At 34.1% G+C, this 27,460-nt stretch overlaps 2 protein-coding genes and 1 long non-coding RNA gene across 6 annotated transcripts; 1 reads left to right on the top strand and 2 right to left on the bottom strand.

Annotated features, from left to right (window-relative positions):
* Positions 1 to 247: 247 nt before the first annotated feature.
* LOC110854024 (adiponectin receptor protein) lies at positions 248 to 18,162 on the bottom strand. 4 transcript variants are annotated; one of them, XM_022102416.2, is made up of 14 exons: positions 17,669 to 18,162; positions 10,991 to 11,055; positions 3,787 to 3,946; positions 3,584 to 3,711; positions 3,325 to 3,496; positions 3,108 to 3,248; positions 2,845 to 2,952; positions 2,658 to 2,736; positions 2,495 to 2,583; positions 2,384 to 2,424; positions 2,164 to 2,296; positions 1,971 to 2,092; positions 1,514 to 1,640; positions 248 to 1,437 (listed from the first exon to the last, which is right to left on the bottom strand). In XM_022102416.2, the coding sequence occupies exons 3-14, from the start codon at positions 3,820 to 3,822 to the stop codon at positions 1,294 to 1,296; spliced, it is 1,320 nt and encodes a 439-aa protein (XP_021958108.1). In that variant the 5' UTR covers positions 3,823 to 3,946; positions 10,991 to 11,055; positions 17,669 to 18,162; the 3' UTR covers positions 248 to 1,293. The 4 variants fall into 4 exon arrangements, with proteins under 4 accessions (XP_021958108.1, XP_021958106.1, XP_021958107.1 ...); XM_022102414.2 differs by lacking the exon at positions 10,991 to 11,055; XM_022102415.2 differs by lacking the exons at positions 10,991 to 11,055; positions 17,669 to 18,162 and adding an exon at positions 8,229 to 8,384.
* A 10-nt stretch (positions 18,163 to 18,172) lies between these two features.
* Positions 18,173 to 23,799, top strand: LOC110854028. Its single transcript, XR_002548292.2, has 3 exons — positions 18,173 to 18,377; positions 18,505 to 18,565; positions 20,382 to 23,799. It is a non-coding gene; the product is annotated as an uncharacterized LOC110854028 (long non-coding RNA).
* On the bottom strand, positions 19,897 to 27,385 carry LOC110854027 (failed axon connections homolog). The gene is made up of 7 exons (XM_022102421.2): positions 26,612 to 27,385; positions 26,411 to 26,543; positions 26,228 to 26,337; positions 25,140 to 25,232; positions 24,860 to 25,055; positions 20,373 to 20,508; positions 19,897 to 20,284 (listed from the first exon to the last, which is right to left on the bottom strand). The coding sequence occupies exons 1-7, from the start codon at positions 26,743 to 26,745 to the stop codon at positions 20,202 to 20,204; spliced, it is 885 nt and encodes a 294-aa protein (XP_021958113.1). The 5' UTR covers positions 26,746 to 27,385; the 3' UTR covers positions 19,897 to 20,201.
* Positions 27,386 to 27,460: the final 75 nt, after the last annotated feature.

Here is a 27,460-nt window from a genome sequence, read left to right as displayed (position 1 = left end):
TTGATTGGTTTTCTTTATTTTATGACTATTCTATTCCTGTATTTCTTGACTGGTGGCATAGTACTTATTTCAAAAATATGCTTCCGGAATTAGGAAGTTATAAGTGGTTGATTTTCTATAATTTTTGGTATTTCATGAGGTTTTACGTAATCTGGCAAGATAAACCCGAAATTTTGCGAAATAATAAATTGTCCCCTTGTTTTTATGAAATAATTATGTAATCGAATGAAAAAAATCAAAATTTATGTAGATTTTTTACTTGATTTGTTTCCTTTATTTTATGACTATTCTTCTATTTTTGAGTAGTGACATACACTTATCTTATCTATTATCTAATTCCCTTTTGTTATATTATATTTAACATACTCCATCGTATTTAGTAAATACATAAATACGATGCCCAAAATTTGCCGTGTATAATTTTTATAAGTAATTATTTATTATTGGGCGAAACTAAATCAGTAAACTTTTACAAAAACGAGAAAAAAACAAGCCAAATTATTATCACGGTGGTTTTGTTTTCTGGGTTTTTCGGAAACTTATTTACTAAATAGCTGTCAATTTTGTAATTATATTCATATCCACGAACAAAAATTGTGTACTGACAAAATTGCGGTATACTTATTTTAACATGTAGGAACTGAAAAATAACATGTCAACTGACGTGACACGTGACTGCAAATAAACTTAATTCTACGATACGTAATGTGATGTAACGTGATGTTGATGGTTATAAATCAATTAAGAGCTGAGTAAATAGTACCATTTCGTAAATTTACAAAAAAACACTTAAAGTTTACACAGATTATTAAATTTTTTCATAATTGTTTAACTGTGTTGTACATATATTTAGGTTGAATTTTGATAATTTTTTAAAACAATTCCCGAAGATTTTCAGTGGCTGCGGAAGCCGTGGGGACATCTGGGGACATTAACATTGTAGGATAGGGGGAGGGAGGGGTTTATATAACATGGGGAGATGATGGGGACATATAATAACCCTGGGATATTGCCCCCACGCTTCCGCGGACACTGAAGATTTTGATAACCTCCTCAGCAGATAAGTAATCTTCTTAATTTTATCAGGTTCTATTTTTTTGTCGTCACTGTGAAATTTGCAAAAATTTCTAGTGATGTTCGTCGGTGGGAGATAAGTTTTATTTTTTTGATTTTGTTGTCCTTGCGGGTGATTTATATTTATAATAATTAACATAATTATCAGTCTTGCGACCTACTAAATATTGACGTACACGACGAGAGACTTTTCTTGTAAGAGGGATTTTGCCATCTTATTTATGAGAACCAGGATACTGCTTCGTACGGATGATCTTCGCATTCGCCATAGGCTAAGCGATGCATGGCCATCTCCGAAATTCCGTGGTAATGTACAAAAGCTGCGGCGATGACTAAGACGTGGAACAATTGGTGACTGTGACCCTGTAGAAAAAAGAAAAAAATTAAGTCAATTTTGACTTTGGAAAGAAAGAATTTTGAAAATTTTGATTTGACCTACCCAAATATCACATTTTCCTGGGAACCAGCGCTCCGGAATTCTAGAGGCGTAAACTATAGCGCCCAGAACGTAGAGGCTTCCCATGAGAATCAACCAGCCGAGAGATGCTTTTGAAATTGCGTGGATCCTGGAATAATTAATGATAATTCGTTATTTTTTATATAAATTTTCTGGAAAATCGTATCGTTTCTACTGTTTCGGGTGCAAGTCACCACGTGCAAGAAATAACGGGAAGGAGAAAGTGGTTTCTTGCAGGTGAATATGTTGACCCGCAAAAAATGCAAGGCACTAGAAACTACGTCCCGCCGCTGCAAATACTACATACGGCGAAGCGCAGATTTCTCGCACTTTCTCCCAATTTCTGGCAGCTCGCATTTCTTGCATTTCTTGCTTTGCAGTGCAAGAAATGTGGCAAACCCGGAAGAAACGAAGCCTATGATAAGTGACAGTTTCTTACCATCCTTTAGCCAGAGCATAATGGATCGCAGGAATTACTCCGCTGAGCCCGAAACCGGCAAACAATCCGGCACGCAGGGGTCGAAGTCTTGGCTCGCCAAACTTGTCCCACAGCGATACAACCTTTAATATTAATTAATTATTAATGTGTTTTATGTATGAAGGAGGATCAATTTGGGGTTGAAATAACTAACAATTGCAGCCAGTCCGAGAACGAAGGTTACACTCAAATAGAATATTTGGAGTGATTTTTCACAGTAAAATCCATAATACAACCAAGGGAAGAAGGATCCCATAATTAGTAATGCGATTCCTACGTAGTCCAGTCTATAAGAATAATGAAGAATTAATTAGTAATTTACAAAACACACCGAAAAAATTATTCAAAAATATTTCAAAAATAGTGTTACTCACTTGCTGAACAGTTTTCCAACAAACTCAGAGTGACAATGAAGCTGCAATAGAAACACATTTATTTAGTAATTGCATATTTAAAGATAGATACACTAATCGATTAAAATTTACCGTATGGAACGCAGCGGACAATCCGAGACAAGCAATGGCCCCTGCGAAGAAGGCTGTGAAAACTAGTTTCTCCTGAAGTTGAATCTCGACTGTGGGAAGAAAAGACAAAATTTGTAATTTGTACAGATTTTTACGGGTATAAAAGCATTATTATTCTTCACACCTGAAGGTCTAGTTAGGAAATAGATTGCTACACCCAAAAACGCCAACGCTCCTAAGAGATGTGTCCATATATTCATAGTCTGAAAGTAACAAATCAAATCAAACCACCATCATAAGCAAATTATTAATTACGAAACAATTTCTCACGAAACTAAAGAAGTATTTTTGGTAAATATGAATGTACAAACCTCTGTGTGAATCCGGAAAATACTTTTAAAACATTCCTTAACACAGGGCAATGGTGGTCTGTGCCCTCGAACGAGAAAGTCATTATCTTGCAGCCAATTAGGGAGAGCCTGCACAATTCAAATTGAAGTTTTATTAATACATCGTTTTTGGCCTGGATTGACCGCAGGTCAAGATTTAAACTGAGGAATTACTGCAGGGAAATTTTTATACATTTTTCTCCAATATTTCCAGGAATTTTCGAATATACGTGTTAAATTCTTACTCTAAAGTGACAAACGTTCCACCCAGCGGCCCAAACTTTCCTCGCGAATTCTTCCACCTGCTCGGTCGCATGAGATAATTGAGGCAGACAGAAATCGTACTCCTCCTCCTCTTCTTCTTGATTGAGTAGTTCGGGATCGACCTGGAGAAGAAGAAAATTTTAGGAATTGCATGAAATTTCCATATTTTTGCCAATTGGCGAAATTGATCGTTAGTACCTCTGAATCTGACGGTGACGAATCCAACGGCGTGGCCGGAAGTGTGAGTCCCAAACCTTCTTCTAATTCTTCGTCGTCATCATCCCTTAAGAAATCTGGAATCAGCGGCAAATCCAGGGTTGACCGTAGCTCGCCCAACTTATTTCGAAGTAAAGATACGCTAAATTCCTCTCTGGATAAGTAAATAAATTTTAAAATACTGGTTAATTTTTTACGTAATTAAACATGAATTAAAATTAAATGACGCTTCGCTACTTACGCATCGCTCGGCCTTCTGATGGGCAGCAGGTCGCCGGAAGGACAACCATCTGCTGAATTTACAACTATTCTACGTCGTCTGGCTCCCTCAGCTTCAAAAGATTCTAAGAAACTTTCCAGCTCTCCGTACTGCAAAAAATAGTTAATTAATTAATATTTAAAGGTAGATTTTATATAATTAATTAAGACTATTAACTAACTAACCTCTCCTCCTGGGAAGCGTCGTGGTTGTCGCGACATATTTATTCGAGGAATATTTATTTAGGGGGATTTAAACGTTGGGGGAGTGACTGACTTGACTTCTCGTCGAGGGAAGGAAGTCTTGGTCCCGAACGTCTGATTTAGATTTGTGTTTGCTCTCCAACTATAAAACCAGAAATAAATCAAGTAATTAATTATAAATTTTGATTTTTTTTAGCTAGATTATCGGGAAAGTAAATATTTGTACGGGAAACGGGGTAGATTTTTTAGGCCGTCAGTGACAAGGTAAATGACGCCATGGTGAAACGTGGATTTCAAAAATTTTCAATTTACACAAAAATGTCGCCATTGTACACTTTACGACCGATTTATCATCGAAAAACTGAACTATTTTACCTTCCACGTTCCACCGTGTTTAGTTCTTAAATATAAATTTTGGGAATTATTTTGGGCTTAAATAAGTAATAACTTCTTGCAAGGTTTCAAACATTTTCAAAATTTACACACAAATGTCTCCATAAACCCTCATTTCTACACTTTATAGTCGATTTATTATCGAAAAACTGCTACTTTCAAACTGTTTTACCTTCCACCGTAAATTTGGGCAAAATAAATAGTAAATTCTTGCACAGATTTCAAAAATTTTCAAAATTTACACACAAATGTCGCCATCAACCCTAATTTCTACACTTTACAGTCGATTTACTATTAAAGAACTGCTGATTTACCTTCCAACGCATGTAGAAATTTTGAGAATTATTTATTTTGAGGCCAAAACAAAGAAATATTTCTGATTTCTTAATCTAGCACAAAATTGCTACTTAAAATGTTCACGTTCCTTGTGCATGTTGAATGAAATACGTTACGTGGAGGTAGGAGTTGATTTGAACTTCTACTTCTCAGTCCAATTAAGTTAAAAATTTACTAACAGCACCTGCAAGCAGCACACCTGTCTCAAATTAAATACTGGTTTTGCTTATATGTACGTCAGTCGAGCCACAAGAAAACAAAATTTGAGGAACTGTAGTGAACCGATGGATGGGCAATGCAGGATCTTGATCACATGATGGTGTGCAATTATTTTTTCATATTTGCAAAAATATTTGCAATATATTGTACACACAGAAAATTATTATCAAAATTTCCAACGATTTCCAACGAAATTTTTTTTTTAGTCTGCTGACACTTTGAAATATCCAAAACTGTGAAAAAATTTAGATTGGCGTCCAGCATGGACAATTTTCACGAAATATTTTGTCCTTTTGATATAAGATACTAAAAAATTAGTTTTTGATGCAAAAATATTTGCAAAATTGTATACGCAGAAAATTAATATTTTGCAAAAATTTCCTAATGATCTGATTATCTGAATTCAGAACATGGCTAGAATCTGCTTTACACTTTAAAATATCTAAAACTGTGATAAATTTAAATTGGCGTCCAGGGCAATTTTGACGACATGCAATTTACGGAGTAGTAAGAATTTGCAAAATTTGTCATCTCACACAATTTTGAGATAATTTTGATTGGCGTCCAGCATGGACAATTTTCATGAAATATTTTGCTCTTTTGATACAAATACTTAAAACTTATTTTATAATGCAAAAATATTTGCGAATATTGTAGGTAGACACAATTTGCAAAAAATGAAATTACCTAAATTTGCAAATATTTGCAAAATTTATTGGACACACAATGACTATCTGGCATACTTTTAACAATATCAATTTGACAAAAATTTAGATTTATTGGCGTCCAGCAGGCACAATATTTGCCCAATTTAAAATCCATTTACCTTATCTTGCACAGCGTCGATAACCAAGTGCAATATGCAATATGCAAATTACAGAAAATATTTTGTTAAACTGATATTAAGGAATGTTTGATCTAATACAATTTTACGTATAAAATACTGTGAGAAAATTAAGATCGGCGTCCAGCACTTACTATTTTGCCCAGCTTAAAACCCATCTACCTTATCCTGCACAGTGTCGATAACCAACTAAACTTGTCAAGTTTTTACTGCCTGGATAACCACAATTCTGCCTAATTTATTAATTCCTTATCAGACTAGAAAGTCATGCCATGTCAACATTCCAGCCAGATTTTTAATTAAATAATAACGAAATCACGCACACAAATTCTAGTCTTAAAGATTGCATAAATAAGAAACAATGCAAAAATATTTGCAATATGCAAATTACAGAACATAGTTTGTTAAGTTTGTAAATATTTTGCAAAATTAATGTACTCAGAATTTCGATCTAACAGTATTTCATATATTAAAAACTGTGAGTAAATTTAAATCGGCGTTCAACTTTACGAAATATTTTGCCAATTGACCTTATCTTGTACAGTGTCGATAACCAACTGAACTTGTCAACTTTTTACGGCCTCGATAAGTACAACACTACCAAAGTTATTAATTCGTAGAGGGATTAGAAAGTCATGTTGACAACATTGTATCAAGATTTCTGACTAAATAATAACAAAATCAGGCACGCATTCCAGTCTCAAAGATTGCATGAACTGCTCCGATGTATTATGTAACTGGCAAAAAAATGATTTTACAAGTGCAAAAATATTTTCAATATGCAAATTACAGAAAATGTTTTGCTAAAGTTGTGAATATTTTGCTAAACTTACATACGCTTTCATGATCTAACAAAATTTTAAATATCAAAATCTGTGAGAAAATTTAGATTGGCGTCCAAGTTTACGAAATATTTTGCCGATTTACCTTATCTTGTCCAGCATCGATAACCAACTGAACTTGTCAACTTTGTTGTACTTTGTTGTACTGCATGGATAACTACATTTATTAATTGCTTATCCGACTAGAAAGTCATGTTGTCAACATTCTATCCAGCCAGATTTCTAACTAAATAATAACAAAATCAGGCAGGCATTCAAAGATTTGCTCTGATGTATGTATGTAACTGGCAAAAAAATGATTTTACAATGCAAAAATATTTGCAATATGCAAATTACAGAAAATGTTGTGTAAAAGTTGTAAATATTTTGCTAAACTTACGAAGATGCACTCATGAATCTAACACACTTTTAAATAACAAAAACTGTGAGAAAATGTAGATTGGCGTAAAAAAAGCACAACTTTCATGGATTATTTTGCCCAGTTTAAAAAAATCCATTTACCTTATCGTGTACAGCGTCGATAACCAACTGAACTTATCAACTTTTGTATCGCATGGATAACTACAATTCTGCCCAATTTATTAATTCGTAGAGGGACTAGAAAGTCGCGTTGTCAACATTGTATCCAGATTTCTAACAAAATCAGGCACGAATTCTAGCCTCAAAGATTGCATAAACTGCTACGATTGTCATTCATCACATATACAAAAAAGAGGAAAGAAAAAAGTAGAGTAATGGATAACATTACGACAAAAGCATGAATAAGTAAGTAAGCAATCGTGGTTTGAATACAATGACAAAAAAAATGAAACTTTTTGATACTTTATTCCCTTTTTAGTATGGTTTCTTCTTTTTGCTTATTCATGCTCAATCAATACGTACGTTGCAGTGGCCGCGGAAGCCGGCGGGGGACATGTGGGGACGTTAACATTGTAGGATGGGTGGAGGCAAGGGTTTATTTAACACGGGGAGATGATGCGGATATCAAATAACTGTGGGGACATTGTCCCTCTGTCCCCACGCTTCCGCGGTCACTGCGTCATGTTCATACATTTGAGCAGGATGAATTCGCCCAGTGGCCGTGGGGACATCGGGGGACATTAACATTGTATGATGGGGGAAGGAGGGGTTGATATAAGATGGACAAATGAAGTGGACATCGAATAACCGTGGAGACATTGTCCCTCTTTTGTCCCCACACTTCCGCGGCCACTGATCAATCGTACGATCCACTAAATAAGTTAACTTGCTGTATGGCATGCACATATAATCTCAAGTGAATAAAGTAAGTGTGTAATATCTGGTACAATTTATATACCTATTAAAAGTGGAAGAAGGTAACACATTGTACATAATTTGGTAGTGGTGGTGGTGCTGGTATTGCGTAACATGAACCCAATATAATATTTGTGTATGAATACAAAGGAACAATAAATGTATTACCTAAATTTTTTGATGGTGCATATTTATCTACCATTACATATTAACCATCAGCAGAAAGAATGACTTTATAAGTGAGTAAAATCTTAATTCATTCGCCAAGAACAATGTACAAAATGTAATGATTTATTATGTATCACACCAGCACAAGACAAGCAAAAGTGTCGCAATGTAATACTGCATGGCACTAAATTAGTGCTACTAACTAATTAGTTTTCTGATCACAGACTCAACTCGTGCTTAAGAATATGTAATAAGCGATCTTGAATTAAGATGCGTTGATAATTAGTACGAAAATGCCTGGCACATATCTAATTAAGTGGAGGAAAATTGGACAGAAAATTGCATACCCTTGGGGAAGGTGAACACCAAAATTGGGTAACGACGACACAAAATTAAGCGCAGATTGTATGTAAAACACACCAATTTTCAGAGAATTTCCACAAAATTCTTAAAATTAAGACGGAGCTTTTACATAATGCTGCCGATCTGTCAACTGAAATGGTACTGAGACTGATAGTTTTTAGTCAGTCAAGCACACTCTACACGGTCAGATTTACTAACTAACTAAACAGCGCAAAAAGTGGATGGAAAGCCCATTCAGCGTCAATGTGACCTCGGTTTCTCGTTGGTATGGGTGCTTCTTTAATATTCAGTCTTTATTATCTCTCGCTTTCTGCCAATTTGCGAGTCATTCACATTTTCGCAGTACTAAATTCATACTTAATTAAGTTTCGAGAGAGGATGGTTGATGGTAGATTGGATTGATCGGGTTGTGCGTATGTATGAAATTCTCATGGAAAATATTTAGGAGAGAGCTTTGATGGGTGATATCCTTTCTAATGATAAAGAGGTTTTCATAATTTGTGTATTTGACCGTATTAAAAAATATATTTTTTTGTAGAACTGAATTTATTTAGGCGAACATCCTGCATTTCCTGCCTCGCAAAAATAGGTAGGAAAATTGTGAAAACAACTATATAAAACCAATTTAAATATTGTGCATTCTCGCAAATATGTATGTATGAAAAATAGTGGAAACAACGATTTAAATCCAATTTAACTATTGTGTAGATTTAAAATATTGTGGGAATTTTTTTCTAAGAATTAAACACGCTCATACCGAATCATGCATCATCATTTTGATGGAATTATGTGCGAAAAAATAATTGGCGAGTAAAACAAAAACTGAAATGTGGATATTTTATATTCCACCATTTGCCTTTCTTTGTAGTTATGTCGCTAAATTTTAAAAGCTAATATAAACAGCCTTCGTTCACAAACATTATTGCGCTGCTGGTGCTATTATACTGGGTTGACCTAGATTTGCATACATGGATTGGATTAGATCAAATTCCAGTCCAGGATCACTAAACAAAACGAAACCACAACCGACGACCCAGACAACGATGCAGTCGACCGGTTTGGCAAACATTCGCAATTCGCACATCTCGTGTAACACATTACCGAGACAAGGTCACTTCTCACTACTACTGGTTAAATAGATAAAATGTATCTGTTATTGTTGTGTGCTAATAATTTCTACTACGCATTTCAGCGACCCAACCTCCGGCATCCACGGGTAAGATTTTTGCAACGTAAATATGCAAACTACTGCGTCGGACTTTTTTAGTTAGTTAGTAAATTGTTCTTCCTGGTATCTCACTCATCAGTTATCTGCAATGGTTCGTCTGGGGTTTGCAAAAAAATCCAGTGCGACGCAATATTAACTGGACATTTTTTGGAGGTGTGTCTGTGTGTCTGGTCTGTGCAAAAAAATCACCTGCATATGATCAAGGATATGCCTACTGAAATGTGGTTGAGATCACTTGATCTTGATCACCATGAAATGTCGAAATGCTTCGCAGATGTCATATGAATGACCCGAATACGATTAAATGAATGGGTGATAAGCAAAGGTCAAATTGGCCTGAATAAAGTTAAGTTTAACCCCGTAGTTATTTTTGTAAGTGGTAAAATTGGCAAAAATAGCGAGACAGGGTTCATTTAATTGTAATTGTGCGCGAAATTTTTGTAGTGCAAATTTAGGTAAATTCGCACGTCATATGACCCGAATAGCATTATGTAAATGAATTCGTAGTTGATAAACAAAGGTCAAATTGGCCAGAAAAATGTTAAGCTTAACCCCGCAATTATATTATTTTTTCTTGGCCAAATTGGCAAAAATACTGAAACAGGGTTTATTTAATTGTGTGCGAATTTTCTTGTTAGTGCGAATTTCAATGATGTCTCATGTCACATATTTATGATCCGAACACCATTAAATTAATCTCTTGATTGATAAGCAAAGGTCAAATTTTGCCTGAATAAAGTTAAGTTTACCCCGCAATTATTTTTTTACTTGGCAAAAATACTGAAACAATGTTCAGTTAATTGTCTGCGAAATTTTTTGCTAGTGGAATGCAATTTTAGGTGCGCAAATAATTTATGTGTTCTCCTGCCAAGTAACGTGTGTGCAAGACGGGTGTTCTTTTTGCGGATGTGTCGTATCATCGTCGGCAAATTTTTGGCAGACATATCCGGTCTGCACTGCCGGTACATGGCACATTAAATGTGCCATGATGCTGATACGACTGGGCCAACAAATTACGTAATATGTATGAAAATAATATAAAGGGCATACCATATGTAAAGTGCAGCTCGGTTAGCCATTAATTTTAAGGGTATGGGCGGGAAAAAATTGGTCAGAGATAACTCATCTTTTAGGTAATTGCATATAGATTAAGAAACCTTACAACAGATTTGATCAAAAAATCTTGTTTATGGATTACGCGAGCCGGAATCTAAAAATTCAGAAAGGTGGATTTTCACTCGCACGAAAATTCGTCTCTGCGTGATAGGAAGAAAACGATTGACCACTTGGCCAGGCAAGGAAAACGCAGATTCGTTGTTGACCTGATAATTACAAGATGTGAGCTTGCCGGTGACACGATTTGCAAAAAATAATCAAGTCGGACGGCTACCCAATCGGCGAAAATACATTTGGAGAAAAGTAAAGAGCTCTTCAAAAAGCGTCCCGCACTTCCATGGCTGCATCATCCACAAAACAAAAGATATCGATTCCAACGATATGTCGAATTAAACTTCATACCTTAGGCATCAAAGGCTGTATAAAGCAATCGGCACCGAAAAAAGTACGGACCCAGCAGCAGCGAGCTAAAACAACGTGCAGAAAAATTTTCAAAAAAGGGTCGAGCAAACTCGTGGTTATTGATAATGAAATTTAAGTGACCATTGGCCCTGATTATGTTCCCTATCGTATATATTTTCATGCAACCACTCTAGCAGATGTAAAATACGAAGATAAACTGAAGCCAAAGCCAATCTTTCAAAAGAAAATCTTGGTTATTCATACCCCCGAACACATTGGATAAGATACACAAAAATCAAACAACGCTAAAAATGTACCTCAAACACGTGGTATCGAAAATTTCGGGGCCAATTGTCGAAGACAATGTTCCAAACGAGAGAAACAGTTTGCAACCGTTCGTAGATTTCGAAAGTTTGGACCAGAGTCGCGAAGGACATTGAAGCAAAGTCGTGAAAACGACTCTTCGGCGGGGCTCGGAAGAACCTAATATCTCTAGGTTGCAATGTGATAGGAAATTTGTTTAACGATAAAAATAACACTAAGCTTTTGGGTAAATTTGGTTTCTTTGAACAAAATTGAATTACAACAAAATGAGGGCCATTTTTCCATCTGCACTTTACATATGGGATGCCCTTTATGAGATGAGGAACAAGACTCTGTTTCAATTTTACTTGTGAATGACCACATCCAAATGTACAAAAGTTGAACGCAATAACCTGAATGTTTAACCTGGTAAGATGGAACAAAGGTGGGCAAAATACTTTGTGACGTATTTTGAGCTGGGTTCTTCCCAGGGTTTGTATTTTCGGGGCTGTTATTACAACCACAAAAAGACAAAAATTGTACGAAAATACGGGTTTTATGAAGAAATTAACTTTTTACCGTTGTCAAAATACTGTATTTTGAAACAGTCATGAAAACAATGTTTACGTACAAAAGTACAACGAACCTACTAGACCCAAAAATTAAAGTAAATACCCTGAAAATTTTGAAATCGTCGAAATAAAGTACCAAAATTAAGGAATTTGAGATTAATCATTTCATAGTCTTGATGCAATTTCTAAATTTTGAAATGTATCAATATGTTACACATATTCGTTATGAAAACACGTTTTAAGAAGAAATTAACATTTTATTACGGTCAAAATACTTTATTTTTAAAAAAATCATGAAAACAATGTATTTTAGCAACGATAAAAAGTTAATTTCTTCATAAAACCCGTATTTTCTACTGACTGGTGCCTTCTCCACGTAGATTTTCGTCTTTTTGTGGGTGTAACAGCCACGGAAATCCAAACCCTGGGAAGAACATATATTATATTTTGAGAAATAATGTATTTTGCCCACCTCTGTTAAAAAAACTATTTTGGAAATGTGACAAACAACCCTGTTTCGCATTTTCATACCAAAACAACGCCAAGAAAAAAGCCCAGCCAGGAAGAAATTAAGGCTGTTACTGACTGATTAGATTTTTAAGACTGCCGTCCAAAATTTAAAATTACACCGTGAAATGGGCAGAAAACCCATTAAAAAGTCAAGAAATGAACTGACATGACACCTCCTCTAAAAAGTGTCCTCGACCTCTAAATATTTAACTGAATTATTAATCTTAACATGACAAATGGAATGTTATTGTCACAAGAAAAACTGGTTCTTGCAACGCTACACACAAATTTTGCAAGAAGCTGTGTACATACATAACAGTGGCCGCGGAAGCTGGGGGGGCATCTGGGGACATTAACAGGGAGGGGACATCGAACAACCGTGGGGACATTGTCCCTCTTTTGTCGCCACCAACCCTTCCGCGGCCGCTGTGTATTAATTAAGGGGCAAAAACATGGGGGGATGAATGAATGTGCCAAAAGTTCATTCATTTTTTGGTGCGCCCTTTAACACAACGGCAAAAAATGTGCAAAATGAAAGTTGTATCACAGAGTAGACAAAAAACTGGCTTAAATTCAGAATTATTATGCAACAAATTTGGAGTTAGACGGCTTGCATCACGTGTAAAGTAAGATCATCATGTAATAAATGGTGGCGTTATGATGTCGTAAACTTATCGTCGTTGTTCGTATGCGTGCTGGGAGGCTAATTTCTTATCGTATTCATTCATACGTACCTAATGCACGATGATAAGACTGGAGTGGTGGAATTGACACGAAATTGATGCCTAAATACACATGTGAGAGGCGACTAATATGCAAAATTATTGCATGCATTTTTTTAGCAAAGAATATTTGTACTCCTAAAAAAATGATGGCACTAATTCCATCCTCGTAAAATGACCTATTTAGAAATTTGTGCGTTGTGCCCTTGACTCACCACTGTCGTTAATTTGACTTGGCTTTTGTGCTTACCAAATAATTGACGACAAGAAGGCAGCCTATTTTCCAAAATTGGTGAGTAAAATGGAATAAAAACCGATCTGACGAAAATTGGCGTATTTCTTGGGCGGAGTTGTTTTTGAAAAACAGGTTCTGCACAAGAAATAGATAAGTGCAGAGTTACGGGATTTTTGCAAATTCACTACACATATAATTTCGCAAGATTTTGCACAAGAAACTCTATTTTCCGGTGGATTTGTTTCCTGCAAAAGAAATGTGCAGAATTACAGGAATTTTGCAAATTCTCTATAGGACAATGTAGAAACTAGAAACCGCAGGATTTTTGCATGAAGCTTTGTTCACAAACTTACTTCAATTTTTGGCAGATCGATTTTCGTACTTTTTTATTTATTCCTTTCGTAATATTTCGTGATGGAAATCGTGTCACACAAGAACGACGACGTTGACGACGGATAAAAAAAACCGCACACAGGTTGACAAAATTGCCAGAATTGTATATGATTGAGGTGTCGAATGGACAAATGGACTGTCCTGCTTTTTTGCACTCTGATATTTATCGTGTATTATTATTAAACCGTAATAATAGACACGAAACGATGCATTTAACTAGCAACACAATAAAACTATTTAGAAGGAAGAATAACATGCAATTCATCAGAAATGGACGAATTTTGTAACGTACAATGGCCCCCTTTGCATAACTAAATTCGACCAGGAAAGCAATTTAATTTCCATACATGAAAAAGTACTACGCTGCAATTATTATTTAATCAATCATCAATCAGAACTTGAGTACATTTAAATTTTGCATATATAAGCTAGCATGACACAGATTTAAAGAGCTTGATGATTTAAAACTAGGTACAATACAAATAGCAATGCAAACAGTGGCCGCAGAAGGGTGTGGACAGAGGGACAATGTCCCCACGGTTGTTCGATGTCCGCATCATCTGCCCATGTTATATGAACCCGTCCCTACCCCTATCCTACAATGTTAATGTCCTCACGGCTTCCGCGGCCACTGGGGAACGGACAATTATGCATTGTTTGTGATATCGTTCTAGTTTATTTGGTTAATGCATCCAGCCAATCCGTCTGTCAATTTGGTCTTATTGAATGATGACCCGAATTATTAAGTTAGTAAATCAAATCAAATCAGGAAATTGAATTTAGTTTTCTGATTTTTGCCCTCAAGTCGAGTTAAGGAAAGTCAAGTGGTAAATGCTTTCACACCCGGGAGAAAGTCAGAATTGCCACAAATTCCAATTCCCGTCCACCCACTCGAGTTTTGGTTAATGATGTTTGTTTCTCTGCCAATAAATGGAAATGTATAGGAAAATTGGCTCTCTCTTTAAGTACCACCATCGTCGCCATCACTTTCATGGGGAAAGTATATATTGATCGGGGGAGAGAAAAGTTCGATAATAAAATGAGTGAAAGGTTCTCGTGTCCGCCCACAAAGAAATGGACTTTCTCTCGATCTTGCCATCATTTTTTATTGAGGGATGCAATCTAAGCAGAATTCTTGTAAATGATGCTTGTGACGTAGTGAAACGGAATAGATTAGATTTTTTGCACAGTAAGTAACTTCTCAGTTTACAGATTTTCGAAAAATCGAGCAAATTAAAAAAAAATCATAACAAACAAACTGTATGAAACTATGAATTCGCAATTTTTCAAAAATTCATAATTTGGTTTTAAAAAAAATGTATAACACTGTACCTATGTACAAGCTGTCAAAATGTTCTACATAACAAAAAATAAAGCTGGCAAAAAAAGAGACCAAGTTGACTGGCACCTTTGACATTTTTGTCATTTTTCGTAAATAGGACAGGCTCTGAATCTTTTCATCAAATGCTTTACTACCTATTCCAATATTTATTTTGCTTACTGTAGATCAATAGAAGAGAAATGAGAAAGGACAGGAGAAAATTAGTTGCGAAGACCGTGGGTGGTCTGGTGACCAGACTCTGGTCCTTGAGCAGAGAAGCTTTACCTTGTCCTTTCCTACCTAATGCAATGTCAAACTTTGTGTACAAAGTGATGATTGAGTAGCGACTAATGATTAGACTTTTGCAAAGATAATAAGAAGGTCCTGCAAATAAATGGCAGGGCATTTTTTGCGTTATTTTAACCTTGATATTGATGCCATAAATTTAATCTGGGGGGGGGGGCAAAAAAGGGTGCCAAAAATGCCTAAATTTCCCCAAGACATCGGTACAAACACGTACAACTTTAACTGCGATAAATTTGCGTCAAGTCCACGTTCAACTTCTTTTTTGCACGTGCATAATTATTTGCACATGGCCAAATCTTTTACCCAGTTATTTGCACTTATGCCTAAATTTTCTCAGGGCATCGGTACAAACAAGTACACTTTAGTTATGTACTTCAAGACCAAGTTTACTTTTTTGCACGTGCATAATTATTTGCATATGAGGTGATTAAATCTTTTACCCCAGTTATTTGCACTTTGCAGTGTAGTGTTATCTCTGCTATCTGCGTATGCAAATATGTATATGTGGATTAATCCATAGTCCTAAATTAGTCATTAAATAAAAGTGACGAACTTATGCAATATTAAGTGACGTACATTACATATTTCAAGGGCGAATGGCGGATATCCATTTTGGGATGACAAATGCGTATTACAATGAATATTTATGTGTGTTTGAGTGGAAGGGTGGAGCTCATTATTTGAACAGTGTCAAGTTATTTATATTTGCTTTACTTCAATTATTATGCATACTTAATAATTATTATTCATAATTGTTACGTGATTGACAAGGTGGTGGTCGTGGATCAATTAGAACTTTAGTGACAAAATAAAACGCTCAAAATTATGCATAAATTTCGCATCATGACATGACATTCGGATGAACTTTTCAGCACGCTTTTTACCCACGTAACAGTGCTTGTTATGATGGTTTTAGCTTAATTATTCATTAATAATTATTATGTTATTGACAGTTAGTCGATGGTGCGGTGCTGGTGGTGGTCATGGATCAATTAGAGCTTTACTGACAAAATTATGCAGTTTATGCATGCCCAGTGGCCGCGGAAGCCGTGGGGACATTAATATTGCGGGATATTGGAGAGGGAGGGGTTTATATAAAATGGGGAGATGATGCGGACACCGAACAACCGTGGGGACATCGTCCCTCTGTCCACACGCACCCTTCCGCGGCCACTGTTTGTGTTAATGCCTGCCTAAAATAATTAAATGCCAGCACGAGTAACCAAGCATCATAATGACATTCGGATGAACTTTTAAGCAGCAGGACGACATGCGTTACTGACGTGACGTTGTCTGTCAGGGAGGATTTATCGTATCGATCGTATACATATTTTGCTTATTATTGTTTTCATCACACCAAACCAACCACAGAAAATTTCCTTAAATTTTTTATTACTCGGCCAAACCAACGTATCACTCCATCACTTTTTTTAATTGAAATTGCAATAATGCGCAACTGCAGGTCATTTATGTATCGTCAGTGGCCGCGGAAGTGTTCATCGGGACAGAGGGACAATGCCCCCACGGTTATTTTATGTCCGCATCATCTCCCCATGTTTTATAAACCCCTCCCTCCCCCCATCCTACAATGAGAATGTCCCCATGGCTTCCGCGGCCACTGATTATCTTCCTCGTTGTCGATCCATATTTTCGACGGAAGGACGCAAAACAAAACATTTATGCCAATTATGAAGGTTTGCTTTAATCAGATTTCACCAGTTTGGTTGGTCAAGTGGTGAATAAGCTAGCCTGGTATACGTAATATGCAGTTACGAATCGTACATACACGTGCAGTACCGCAAATTAAAGATTTATGCGGTCAAATTAACAAAATGGATGGAGTTTTCGCCCAATAAATGCGACTGGGTGAATAATTAAGGGGGAGGAAATCTATGTACATTGATTTTGCTGTCGCCAAAATATTCCGCAATAATTGCAAGGTTTCCGCGAATTCAAGGTCCGGATTGTCAATCTTTATTGTTTGAGAGTACTACTATTTCGAAACTTAAAAAAATTGAAATTTTATTAAAAACGTATCGTGAAAAAACTGGAAAACGTCAAATTTTCTGGAAACGTACACCAAATACATAATTGCAAAGTTTTTCGTCCTTTCAAGATCCAGATTGTCAATATTATTTAAGTAAATATGTACGTATTAATAGTTTGACTATTTAAATGGGTTGAGAAAAATAAAATTGAAAAATATCGTCCAAAATTTTGAAATATTTATGTTTCATAAAAATTGAAAAGCTAAAATTTGTCCTTGTCATGTTTTTTTTGTACTTTGCGGGGGATCAAGGAATTATCTAATCTCACCTTATAAATCGTAATCCTTTTCGTTCTCCAATTTTGGCTTTGAAATGCACCAAATTTCGGAAATTTTCACCTCACTTTGTTTGATGAGCTATATTTCAACACAATTTCAACTTCAGTAACGTTTCAAGCTTGACTTATCTTGGGACGATAAGGTTCTTGTAATGCACCGTAGCAAATATCACAGTTACATTATTCGCACTAAGAAACTTGCTGGGTGTAAAAACCTGCCAAAATTTGTGCAAACTAAACTGACTGACTGCAAGACTGCAACTGTACCTCGAAACCACTAACTGTGAACTGTTTTAGTGTAAAAGTTGCGAATACGTATGTATATGTACTTGCGACTTTCTTGCTAAAGTAAGTTGCGAATACGTATTCGCGAATTTCTGGCTAAACTTTGAGACAGACAAACCCACGTTGGTTGGTATTACACAGTTTCGCGATTGCGAATCCTATCCAATCCAATCCACAGAAGAGACTTTTGATGTGTGATCAGTCGGATGTAAAGTGATGTTTTACAGAGGATAATGTCCAATGTCCAATGATCACCTTAAAGCGCAAGCAGTAGAGCAGTTGTTAAAAAATAACGTGGGCTAAGGATTTTGTACGCAATCGAATGTGTGAGAGTGAGTAAGTCGAGGTGCAGACTATTATTTTGGCCAAAAAGAGTGTCCCATCCATCCATACGGACATATATTTTTTGCACTTGGTAATAAATTTGGATCATTTTTTACAACGTGAAATTTTACAAATCCAAATTTGGCAGATTTGGGGGAATTTCGGAGAAAGTAAAAATTTTATGTATCAATTTTTGAAAATGATTTTTGATTTGATAGGAATCGTGACATCTTTTTTTGATTTTTGGGCTTGATAAGTTTGATATTTTTTTACGAGGAGGTAAGTTTTGAGCGTATTTTGCATGTTATAAATCCAAATTTTTGTACAAAATTGTGGAGAAAGCTAAAAATTTTATGTACCAAATTTTTTAACATTTCTGGAATCACATTTTGTTTGCTGGCTCCATCGTGAAAATTGCATTGCACGATAGCCAAGCAATCCTGTCTTTGTTGAGACTGCACGACTGAGCAGAATGCACATTTTGGTCTTTCTGACTCGTAATAACAGGTTGCTTTTACCCCTTTGCTTTTGGTGTAGGGAACGTTTAACCCTTTTTTCCGAGAGCTCTCTCAGACACAGCAAAATGGGAAAATGTGCTGTGAGAGAAAGCAGGAACTAAAGGCAAGGCCAATGTGAGTGGAGCTATTTCTGGTCTTTTGGGTGACGTACTTTTGAACTAATAAGCCCTTGAGGATTTGAAAGGAGAAAGTGCGACGGAGGAAATGTACGTATGTAGGCACATTTTCGAGCAAAATATTTACGTTTACACATTCTAGAGGGAAAGTTGTAATAAAAATGCACTTTCCATATAAAAAAAGTGACACCATTAAAAAATGTGAAATGCGAAAAATTGATTATTTTTACCTATAATAGGTAAAATAAGGTAGTAATGAATCATTACCATGCGGAATGACTATGTGGCTCTACCACGTTGGTTACGATTTGTAGTAGAAATGGTAATAATAAGTTCAGGGAAATTCAAATTTAATACATAATGGTATTAACTTCCTTAATATTTGGTAATGAATTTGAATTTCCCTGAACTTATTATTACCATTTCTACGACAAATCGTAACCAACGTGGTAGAGCCACATAGTCATTCCGCATGGTAATGATTCATTACTACCTTATTTTGAGTGTATTGATTGCTCGGCATAAAAGTTGCTACTGCTTGGTATACCGGGTCCGTAAAAAAAATTGCTACCGATATGATAAAACTTTAATACCGAGCTATTACTAGACGGTATCACTTATCAATAACACTTTGGTAGAGTCATTTATAGATACGACTTGGTATTAATTTTTTAAATACTGGATTTCTTATAGTGTATAAAAAAGTGTAACCATTTCATAATATGAAATACGAAAAATTGGTCATCGTTATCTAAAAAAAAATCAAAGCTTAATGTTCAAAAATTTAACAAATTTTGAATGCATTTTGACCCTTTAAGCGATTGCATAAATTTATTAATTTAGCATAAACTCGACAAGCATAATTAATGCAAATGTGATGATAACAACGAGTCCCGTTTTTTAGCGATATGCATGAATTTCATGTCATGAAATTGTTAAAGCAAACAAAATTATGGGAAGAGTATGTCAGAATTTATTTGTTTTTGCGTATTATTACGTAAAATGTCAAATATTTGCTTTATTCTGCAAATTACGAGTTGTATGTTTTTGAAATGTGGTGGAAAGTATGAAATGGCAAACACCATTAATTTTGCAAAGTTAAGTAATGACAGTTCTAACTTCGGAGGAATTCCGAAATTCATAATTAAGCATTAAATATTGATTTAATTTACACAGCAAATCTTTGAAATTATTATTAGGATTATTAATTTATTAATTAAAATAGTACATATTTAATACTTTTACCTATTGAATTTGCATATATATATTTGCATACACTTCTCACTTGTCCACCACCTCGTCCCAGTCGGGATAATAAGTTTCCTTTATTCTTAAACAGTACTCTTTTAAATTTGGAAATTCCTCTGAAAAAAAAATTATTTTTAGTTTAACTGTAGACAAAATATTTATATGAATAAATTATAAATTCGCGCAAATTATGTAAATTTATACCTTTGACAGCTTTTTCAAACGAGGACCCCGGAAGACCCCACATGGCTTGGGCAAGATGTCCAAATACGGTGCAGTCGTATTCAGATGGGTACTCGCCTAGGAGAAACTTTCTCTGACCGAGAATAGTGGAGAGATGCTGGAAAAGAATAAATTAGCGAATTAAATTTGCAAAAAAAAAATCGAGAATGAAATTTACTATTTAAAAAAGTGTATGGGAGACTTATAATTCTGTAAAAAAAAATCTGTGCGCATGTTTAAACTGTTTAATCAACTTACAATTTGTAAAAAAAATCTAGTATGAAATTTGGCAAGGTTTTTTTTGTCATAATTTTGAAAAACTAATTCGGAGACTGGGAGACTTATAATTTTGAAAAAAATCTGTGCGCATGTTTAAACTGTTTAATCAACTTACAATTTGTAAAAAAAATCTAGTATGAAATTTGGCAAGGTTTTTTGTCATAATTTTGAAAAACTAATTCGGAGACTTCATGCTGCAAAAATTATGTGAGGAAAATTTAAACTTTAGACTTTTTGTGAGTTCTAACGCCGTTAAGAAACATTTTTAGAATGGAAAGTAGCTTTAGAATTATTTCAGGTTCGAAATTTTCTTTCTGTGTAAAAAATAAATAGGCCAATTTTTTCATAATTGTGAAAAATAAAAATTCGGAAGGATTTCGAGAGATTTAATTCTTTAAAAAATCTGTACGTAAAATGAAACTTTAAATTTTTTTGCGAGGTTTGACGACGCTGTTAAGAATCATTTCTAAAGTTCAAATAGCTATTAATTTATTTGTAATGTCGCAATCTTGCTGAAAATGATTTTTTCGTAGCTTGAAAAAAGATGCCGGCGAATTTCTGCATACTTAAATCTGCAAAAAATTGCTGTGCACACATTGGTAATTATTATTAAAATTTAATTTTTTTGTAAGTTTTAACGCCGTCAAGCAACATTTATAACGCAAAAATACCTTAAACTAATTTCAGGTTTATAACTAATTTTTCTGATGAAAATTAATATGCCAGTTTTTCATAATTAAAAAAAATCTTCTATGCGGACATTAATCAAATTTAAACTTTAAATTTTTATCCGAGTTTTTCAGAAAACATTAGAACGCAAAATAATTCGTTAGCATTCCTTCAGGTTCGTATTTTTCATTCTTGGAGAAAATTAATAGGCCAATTTTCTCATAATTTGGAAAAATAATTTGTCAGAAGGTTTATTGTTTTTGCGAGTTTCAAGAAATATTTGGAATGGAAAACAAATTCTGTGAAAATTTGTAATATTTTTCAAACTTTAATTTTTTTGCTATATAGTTTTAACGCCATCAAAAAATATTTATAATACAAAAATAGCTTCAGACTTATGTCAAGTCTGTAAATTATTATTCCGGCTGAAAATAAATAGGTCAGTTTTTTCTAAAAACCTTCTATGTGGACATTAATCACATTTAAATTTGCAATTTGTAATTTGCATTAGAATGCGAAATAATTCGTTAACATTCTTTCTGGTTCGTATTTTTCATTCTTGGAGAAAATAATAGGCCAATTTTCTCATAATTTAGAAAAAATAATGTATCAGAAGGTGTCTACAGACTTAATTTTTCAAAAAAAATTATGTACGCGTATTGAAACTCAAATTTTTTTTATAAGTTTTACCATCCTCAAGAAATATTTTGAATGCAAAATATCCTTAGGTTTATTTCAAGTTCACATTCTTCCTAAAAACAAATAAGCCAACTTGTTTTCGTAATTTTGAAGAAAATAATTTGTACCCCGATTTCTACAGAAGTTTCTTCAAAACAAATTCTGCGCGCAAATTTGTAATATTTTTTAAACTTCAATTTTTTTGTGAGTTTTAACGCCGTCAGGAAAGATTTAGAATGTTAAATATTTTGAAATTTATTTCAGATACATATTTTTCGTCGAACGAATAAGCCAATTTTTTCATACTTTTGAAGAAAAAAAATTGTAACCCGATTTCTACAGAAGTTTCTGCAAAACAAATTTTGTGCGCAAATTTGTAATGTTTTAAAATTTTATGCGAGGTTTGACGCCGTAAAGAAACATTTTTATAATTCAACATTGAATAACTTTAAATTTATTTCAGGTGTGTCAATTGGTCTTTGGAGATAGGAAATAAATAGGCCAATTTTTTCAAAATTACGAATAATAATATCAGCGCTGATTTCTACAGAAGTTTCTACAAAACAAATTAAGTGCGCAAATTTGTAATGTTTTTCTAACTTTAATTTTTTGGGGAGTTTTAACGCGGTCCAGAAACATAAAGAATGCAAAATATCGCTAGGTTTATTTATTCTTTCTAAAAATAAATAAGCCAATTTTTTCGTAATTTCGAAGAAAGGAATTTGTGCCCCGATTTTTACAGAAGTTTCTATAAAACAAATTATTTGCCAAATTCTGTGTTTACAAACTTTAATTTTTTTTATGAAAACAGGCATGCCAATTTTTCAGAACTTTGAAAAATAATTTGTCGCCAGGTTTGTACAGACTTAATGCTGCAAAACAAAAATCTACCACCCGAACATTGCGAATATTTAAAGTTTAATTTTTTTTGCAAGTTTTAACGCCGTCAAGAAATATTTAGAATGCAAAATACTTATCTTTACATTTATTTCAGATACATAATATTGTTGCTGAAAACGAATATGCCAATTTTTTCATACTTTTGAAGAAAAAAATTTGTGCGCCGATTTCTACAGAAGATTCTGCAAGACAAATTCTATGTGCAAATTTGCAATATTTTAAAAACTTTAAATTTTTTGAGAGGTTTGACGTTGTCAAGAAATATTTAGAATGCAAAATATCTTTACATTTCTGAATGCAAATTTGTAATATTTTTTAAACTTGTGGATTTTCTGCGAGGTTTGACGCCGTCAAGAAACATTTTCTGAATTTTAATAGCTTTAGTCTGCTTTAGATTCATCTCAGGTGGATAAGTTCATTTTTGCTGAAAAATGAATAGGCGAATTTTTCATAATTTCAAAAACATGTGTCAGTAGCTTTTTACAGACTTAGACGGCACTAAAATCCGCAAAAATTTTAAGATTAAATATTACTAACAAGAAACTTAGAATGCAAAATTCTATCGTGGGAATTATTTCAGGTTCGTATTTTTCAATCTTGGTGAAAAAGAATAGGCCAACTTTTTCATAATTTTGGAAAATAATTAGTCACCTTAGACAGACTTAGACGAAAAAAAATATATGCAAATTAGTAATATCTTTGAAACTTGAAATTTTTTGCGAGTTTTAACCCCGTCAAGGAACATTTTTAGAATGAAAAGGCTCGTTACATTTATTTCAAATCGTATTTTTGCTGAAAATGAATGGGTAAAGTTTTCTATAATTTCGAAAAATAACTTGTGCGCTGATTTAAGTTTCTGCAATAAAAATTCTGCAAATGCAAATTTGTAATATTTTTCAAACTTAATTTTTTTACGAGGAATGACGCCGTCAATAAACATTTATAATGCAAAAATAGCTTTAGCCTAATTTCAGGTGCATAGCTTATGTTTTAGCGGAAAATTAATAGGTCAGTTTTTTCATAATTAAATAAAATCTTCTATGTGGACATCAATCAAATTTAAAATTTAAACTTTTTGCGAGTTTTAACTCCCTCAGGAAACATTAGAATGCAAAATAATTCGTATTTTTTATTCTTGGAGAAAATCTATATGCCAATTTTCTCATAATTTTGAAAAATAATGTGTGTACTAATTTCTACAGAAGTTTTTGCACAAAAATTCTGTGCGCAAATTTGTAATGTTTTTGAAACTTGAAACTTTTTTTACGAAGTTTGACGCCGTCTAGAAATATTTAGAATGAAAAACATCTCTGTATTTATTTCAGGTTCATATTTTTCCTCAAAACGAATAGGCACATTGTTTCATAATTGTGTGTGCACTGATTTCTAGAGGTTTCTGCAGAAAAAAAATTCTGTGCGCAAATTTATATTTTGAAATTTTTTACGAGGTTTGACGCCGTCAAGAAACATTTTTGGAATGCAAAATTTAACAGATTTAGATTTCTCTCAGATGAGATGATCCCTTTGGCTAAAAATGAATTGCATAATTTCGAAACATGTGTCAGCAGTTGGTTACAATTTTGATGGCGTCAAAACCCGGTAAAAATTTACTAATAATGTGCGCACATAATTTTTATTATATGTCTTTTAACGCCATCAAGAAATATTTTTAGAATTTAAAATTTAATAGCTTCAAATTGTCTCAGGTCGATAAGATCATTTTCGGTGAAAATGAATAGGCCAATTTTTTTATAATTTAAAAAAAATCGAAAAATTATGTAAATCCAATATAGAAGATTCTGCAAAAAAAATTCTACACGCAACTTACTATGCTTTAAATTTTGCAAGTTTTGACGCCGGCAAGAAACATTTTAAGAAGTCAAAATTTAACAGCTTTAGATTTATCTCAGGTAAAAAAGACCGTTTTCGTTCAAAATGAATACCTTTAAGTCGTCTTGGGTCAAACGTTGGACTTCCTCCTGCGGATTGAGCCCGATTCCGTGACCTTTCGACCTTTTGATGACCTGACCCTGTAAAACTTTGTAGTAAATCCAAATCACCCATTTGGGAAGGTGTGACCCCATGACTTCCGCAAGTCGGTGGTACGGAGCGTACACGAATCGCTCCATCGGAATCGCCCTGTCGGATTTGAGTTATTCTTGATATGCAAATTTTTATGCAAATTTTTGAAACATTGATTTTTTAACGGAACAAAATACTGACCAGAACAAGTGATCGTCCACCATAACTCGCACCACGGCCCCGATAGCCAACTCACTCTTGGAATATTCGTGACCAAGTTTTACTTCAAATTTTCTAGCAAAAAATAAAAAATAAAAAATAATCTTTTTTATTTCTTCGCATAAATAAATTAACTAAAAAATTCGACCGAACTTTTCCACAGGACGAATTTTAAAACGAAAAAATTTCATGTAAAAACCAGATTTGAATACGAATCTCATAGAAAAATAATTGATTCTGACAAGTTTTTCGATATAATAATAAAAAAAAGTTGTGCAAAATTTATAAGTAATTTTTTTTAATGTGGGAAACACTACTTTGTCAAATACAGTATTTGGAGCTCGGTTGTTCCCAGGCTTTACATTTCCGGGACTGTTACGCCCACAAAACGATGAAAATATACGTAAAAAATACAACTTGCTAGGAAAAACAGGTTTTATAAAGAAAATATTTTTCTATCGCGGTCAAAAATATATTGTTTTCAAGATTTTTTTTTGTGACAAAGTTTGACACCGAAAAGATTTTGCGAATTGTAATTGTTTTTAATGTGATGACTGATAGATAAGATGTCAAAACCGCGTGTGTAATATCAAAATAGATTATTAAAATAAATTGAAGATAGAATTACACATTTTTTTACGACTTTCGCCAAAATAGTTTGTCAAAATGCAGTATTTTGAGCGTACTGGATTTTTATTTCTTTTCTGGGTTTTTAGACCCACAAAAAGAAGAAAATCTACGTGGAGAAGACAACAGGAAAAATCATGTTTTTTGAAGACATTAACCTTTTATGTTATCCCTGTCAAAATACAATGTTTCCACGATTTTTTTTTAATAAAGTAGTTTGACAGGGGTAGAAAGTTAATTTCTTGACAAAACCTGTATTTTTGTGTGATTGTTGTCTTCTCCACGTATATAGATTTTCGTCTTTTTGTGGGTGTAACAGCCTCCGGAAATCGAAACCCTGGGAAGAACGGAGCTCAAAATATTTTAACAAAGTATTTTCCCACCATTGGAAATTTTGTATTTGAAAAAATTACACCAATTAAATATTTCTTATGGCCACAAACTTGTTAAGATATTCAATCGCAAGCTGTGAATCTCCTAAATGCTGTCCATTTATCGAAATCCAAGGAAAACGGGATTTCGGTCCCCACGCGTCAATAATACTTATGTCTGCCTATAAATAAATTTTGTTTTAATTAGTTTACGCGAAATATTGCGAAAATATAAATGTAAATATTTGCCAATACTTTATACGGAATTTTCGCCATTCTTAAATACGTTTCGAGTTTCAGGACGAATGGGGAAGGATGAGGGACCGTTCTTCCTCGAAAGATTGCATGCATAATGACCAAATCTTTCGGAGTGTTTGACCACTTTTTCCTGCATTTTGCATATAAAAATTTGCATGTAAAATTTTATAAAATTTCGAAATTGAGTTAGTTACATACCATTTCCTTTCCTGCCATTTCCGATTAATTTGAGGAAAAAGGACGAAATACGTGCCCAGAAGGAGGGCAAAAATGGTGACCAGGGTCGTCGTAGATAATCCAGTCGCAGACAAGAGAGAAAGAAGAAGGAACATTATTATTTTTTCAAAATTTTGAAATTTCTAGAGATGTTTATATTTTAAAAAAACACGATGAATTAATTGAATGTAACAACAACTGCTTTCTAGCACTCAAAATTTGCACAAAATAATTTGTAATTGAAGGATTTCCAATGTTTTTTGAAATTTTGAAAGGTTTTTTACATGTAAATGAACAGCAGAGGACTTAACTTAATGCAGAAACAACTGCTTCAAAGCACTGAATTGCGGAATGATTTTCATTGGAATCATCACATCACTCAAGTGTTCATATGATACGTATAAACGCGTATGAGATTATTTTCACATGTTCAACTCAACCTTGGACTTGAGTGAGAGAATAATGATACGTTTTTTGCATGATTTTTGTTATGCATGCATACTACACTTGAACGTGTACACATGAAAAATGTGCATTGGACGGGATGACAAGTCCAGTTTATTCGGGAATGACTTTGTAAAATCAAATATTGCATAATGCGCCGGAGATACTGGGAGAAAATTCCTAAATTCTCATGTTCGAATGAGTGAGTTACTACGAAAATGATAAGCCAGCCATTTGATACCCGAATTGATTTATCATTTATCATAGTCTCATTTTTCATCAGGATTCATTCCCCAATTTGCGAATATGCATGTATGTCGCCCAGTTTTTTTTTTATTGTATATTATACGAAATTCAATAGGTTTTTAAATCGAAATGTCCCAATTT

Source organism: Folsomia candida, unplaced genomic scaffold (genome assembly GCF_002217175.1).
Source record: "Folsomia candida strain VU population unplaced genomic scaffold, ASM221717v1 Fcan01_Sc009, whole genome shotgun sequence".
Classification (NCBI taxonomy): Eukaryota; Metazoa; Arthropoda; class Collembola; order Entomobryomorpha; family Isotomidae; genus Folsomia; species Folsomia candida.
This window is presented reverse-complemented; position numbering and strand designations above follow the sequence as displayed.

Bases quoted from the DNA above. Each gene is read 5' to 3' on its own strand.
- LOC110854024 (XM_022102416.2), bottom strand. From the start codon at position 3,822: ATGTCGCGACAACCACGACGCTTCCCAGGAGGAGAG. The intron at 2,297-2,383 runs GTGAGTAACACT...TTATTCTTATAG, and splicing joins GTTGGAAAACTGTTCAGCAA to ACTGGACTACGTAGGAATCG. The intron at 1,641-1,970 runs GTAAGAAACTGT...TAATTATTCCAG, and splicing joins TATGCTCTGGCTAAAGGATG to GATCCACGCAATTTCAAAAG.
- LOC110854027 (XM_022102421.2), bottom strand. From the start codon at position 26,745: ATGTTCCTTCTTCTTTCTCTCTTGTCTGCGACTGGATTATCTACGACG. The intron at 25,233-26,227 runs GTTTGTGGCCAT...ATTTTTTGCTAG, and splicing joins GCGATTGAATATCTTAACAA to AAAATTTGAAGTAAAACTTG. The intron at 25,056-25,139 runs GTCAGTATTTTG...CAAATCCGACAG, and splicing joins GTGGACGATCACTTGTTCTG to GGCGATTCCGATGGAGCGAT.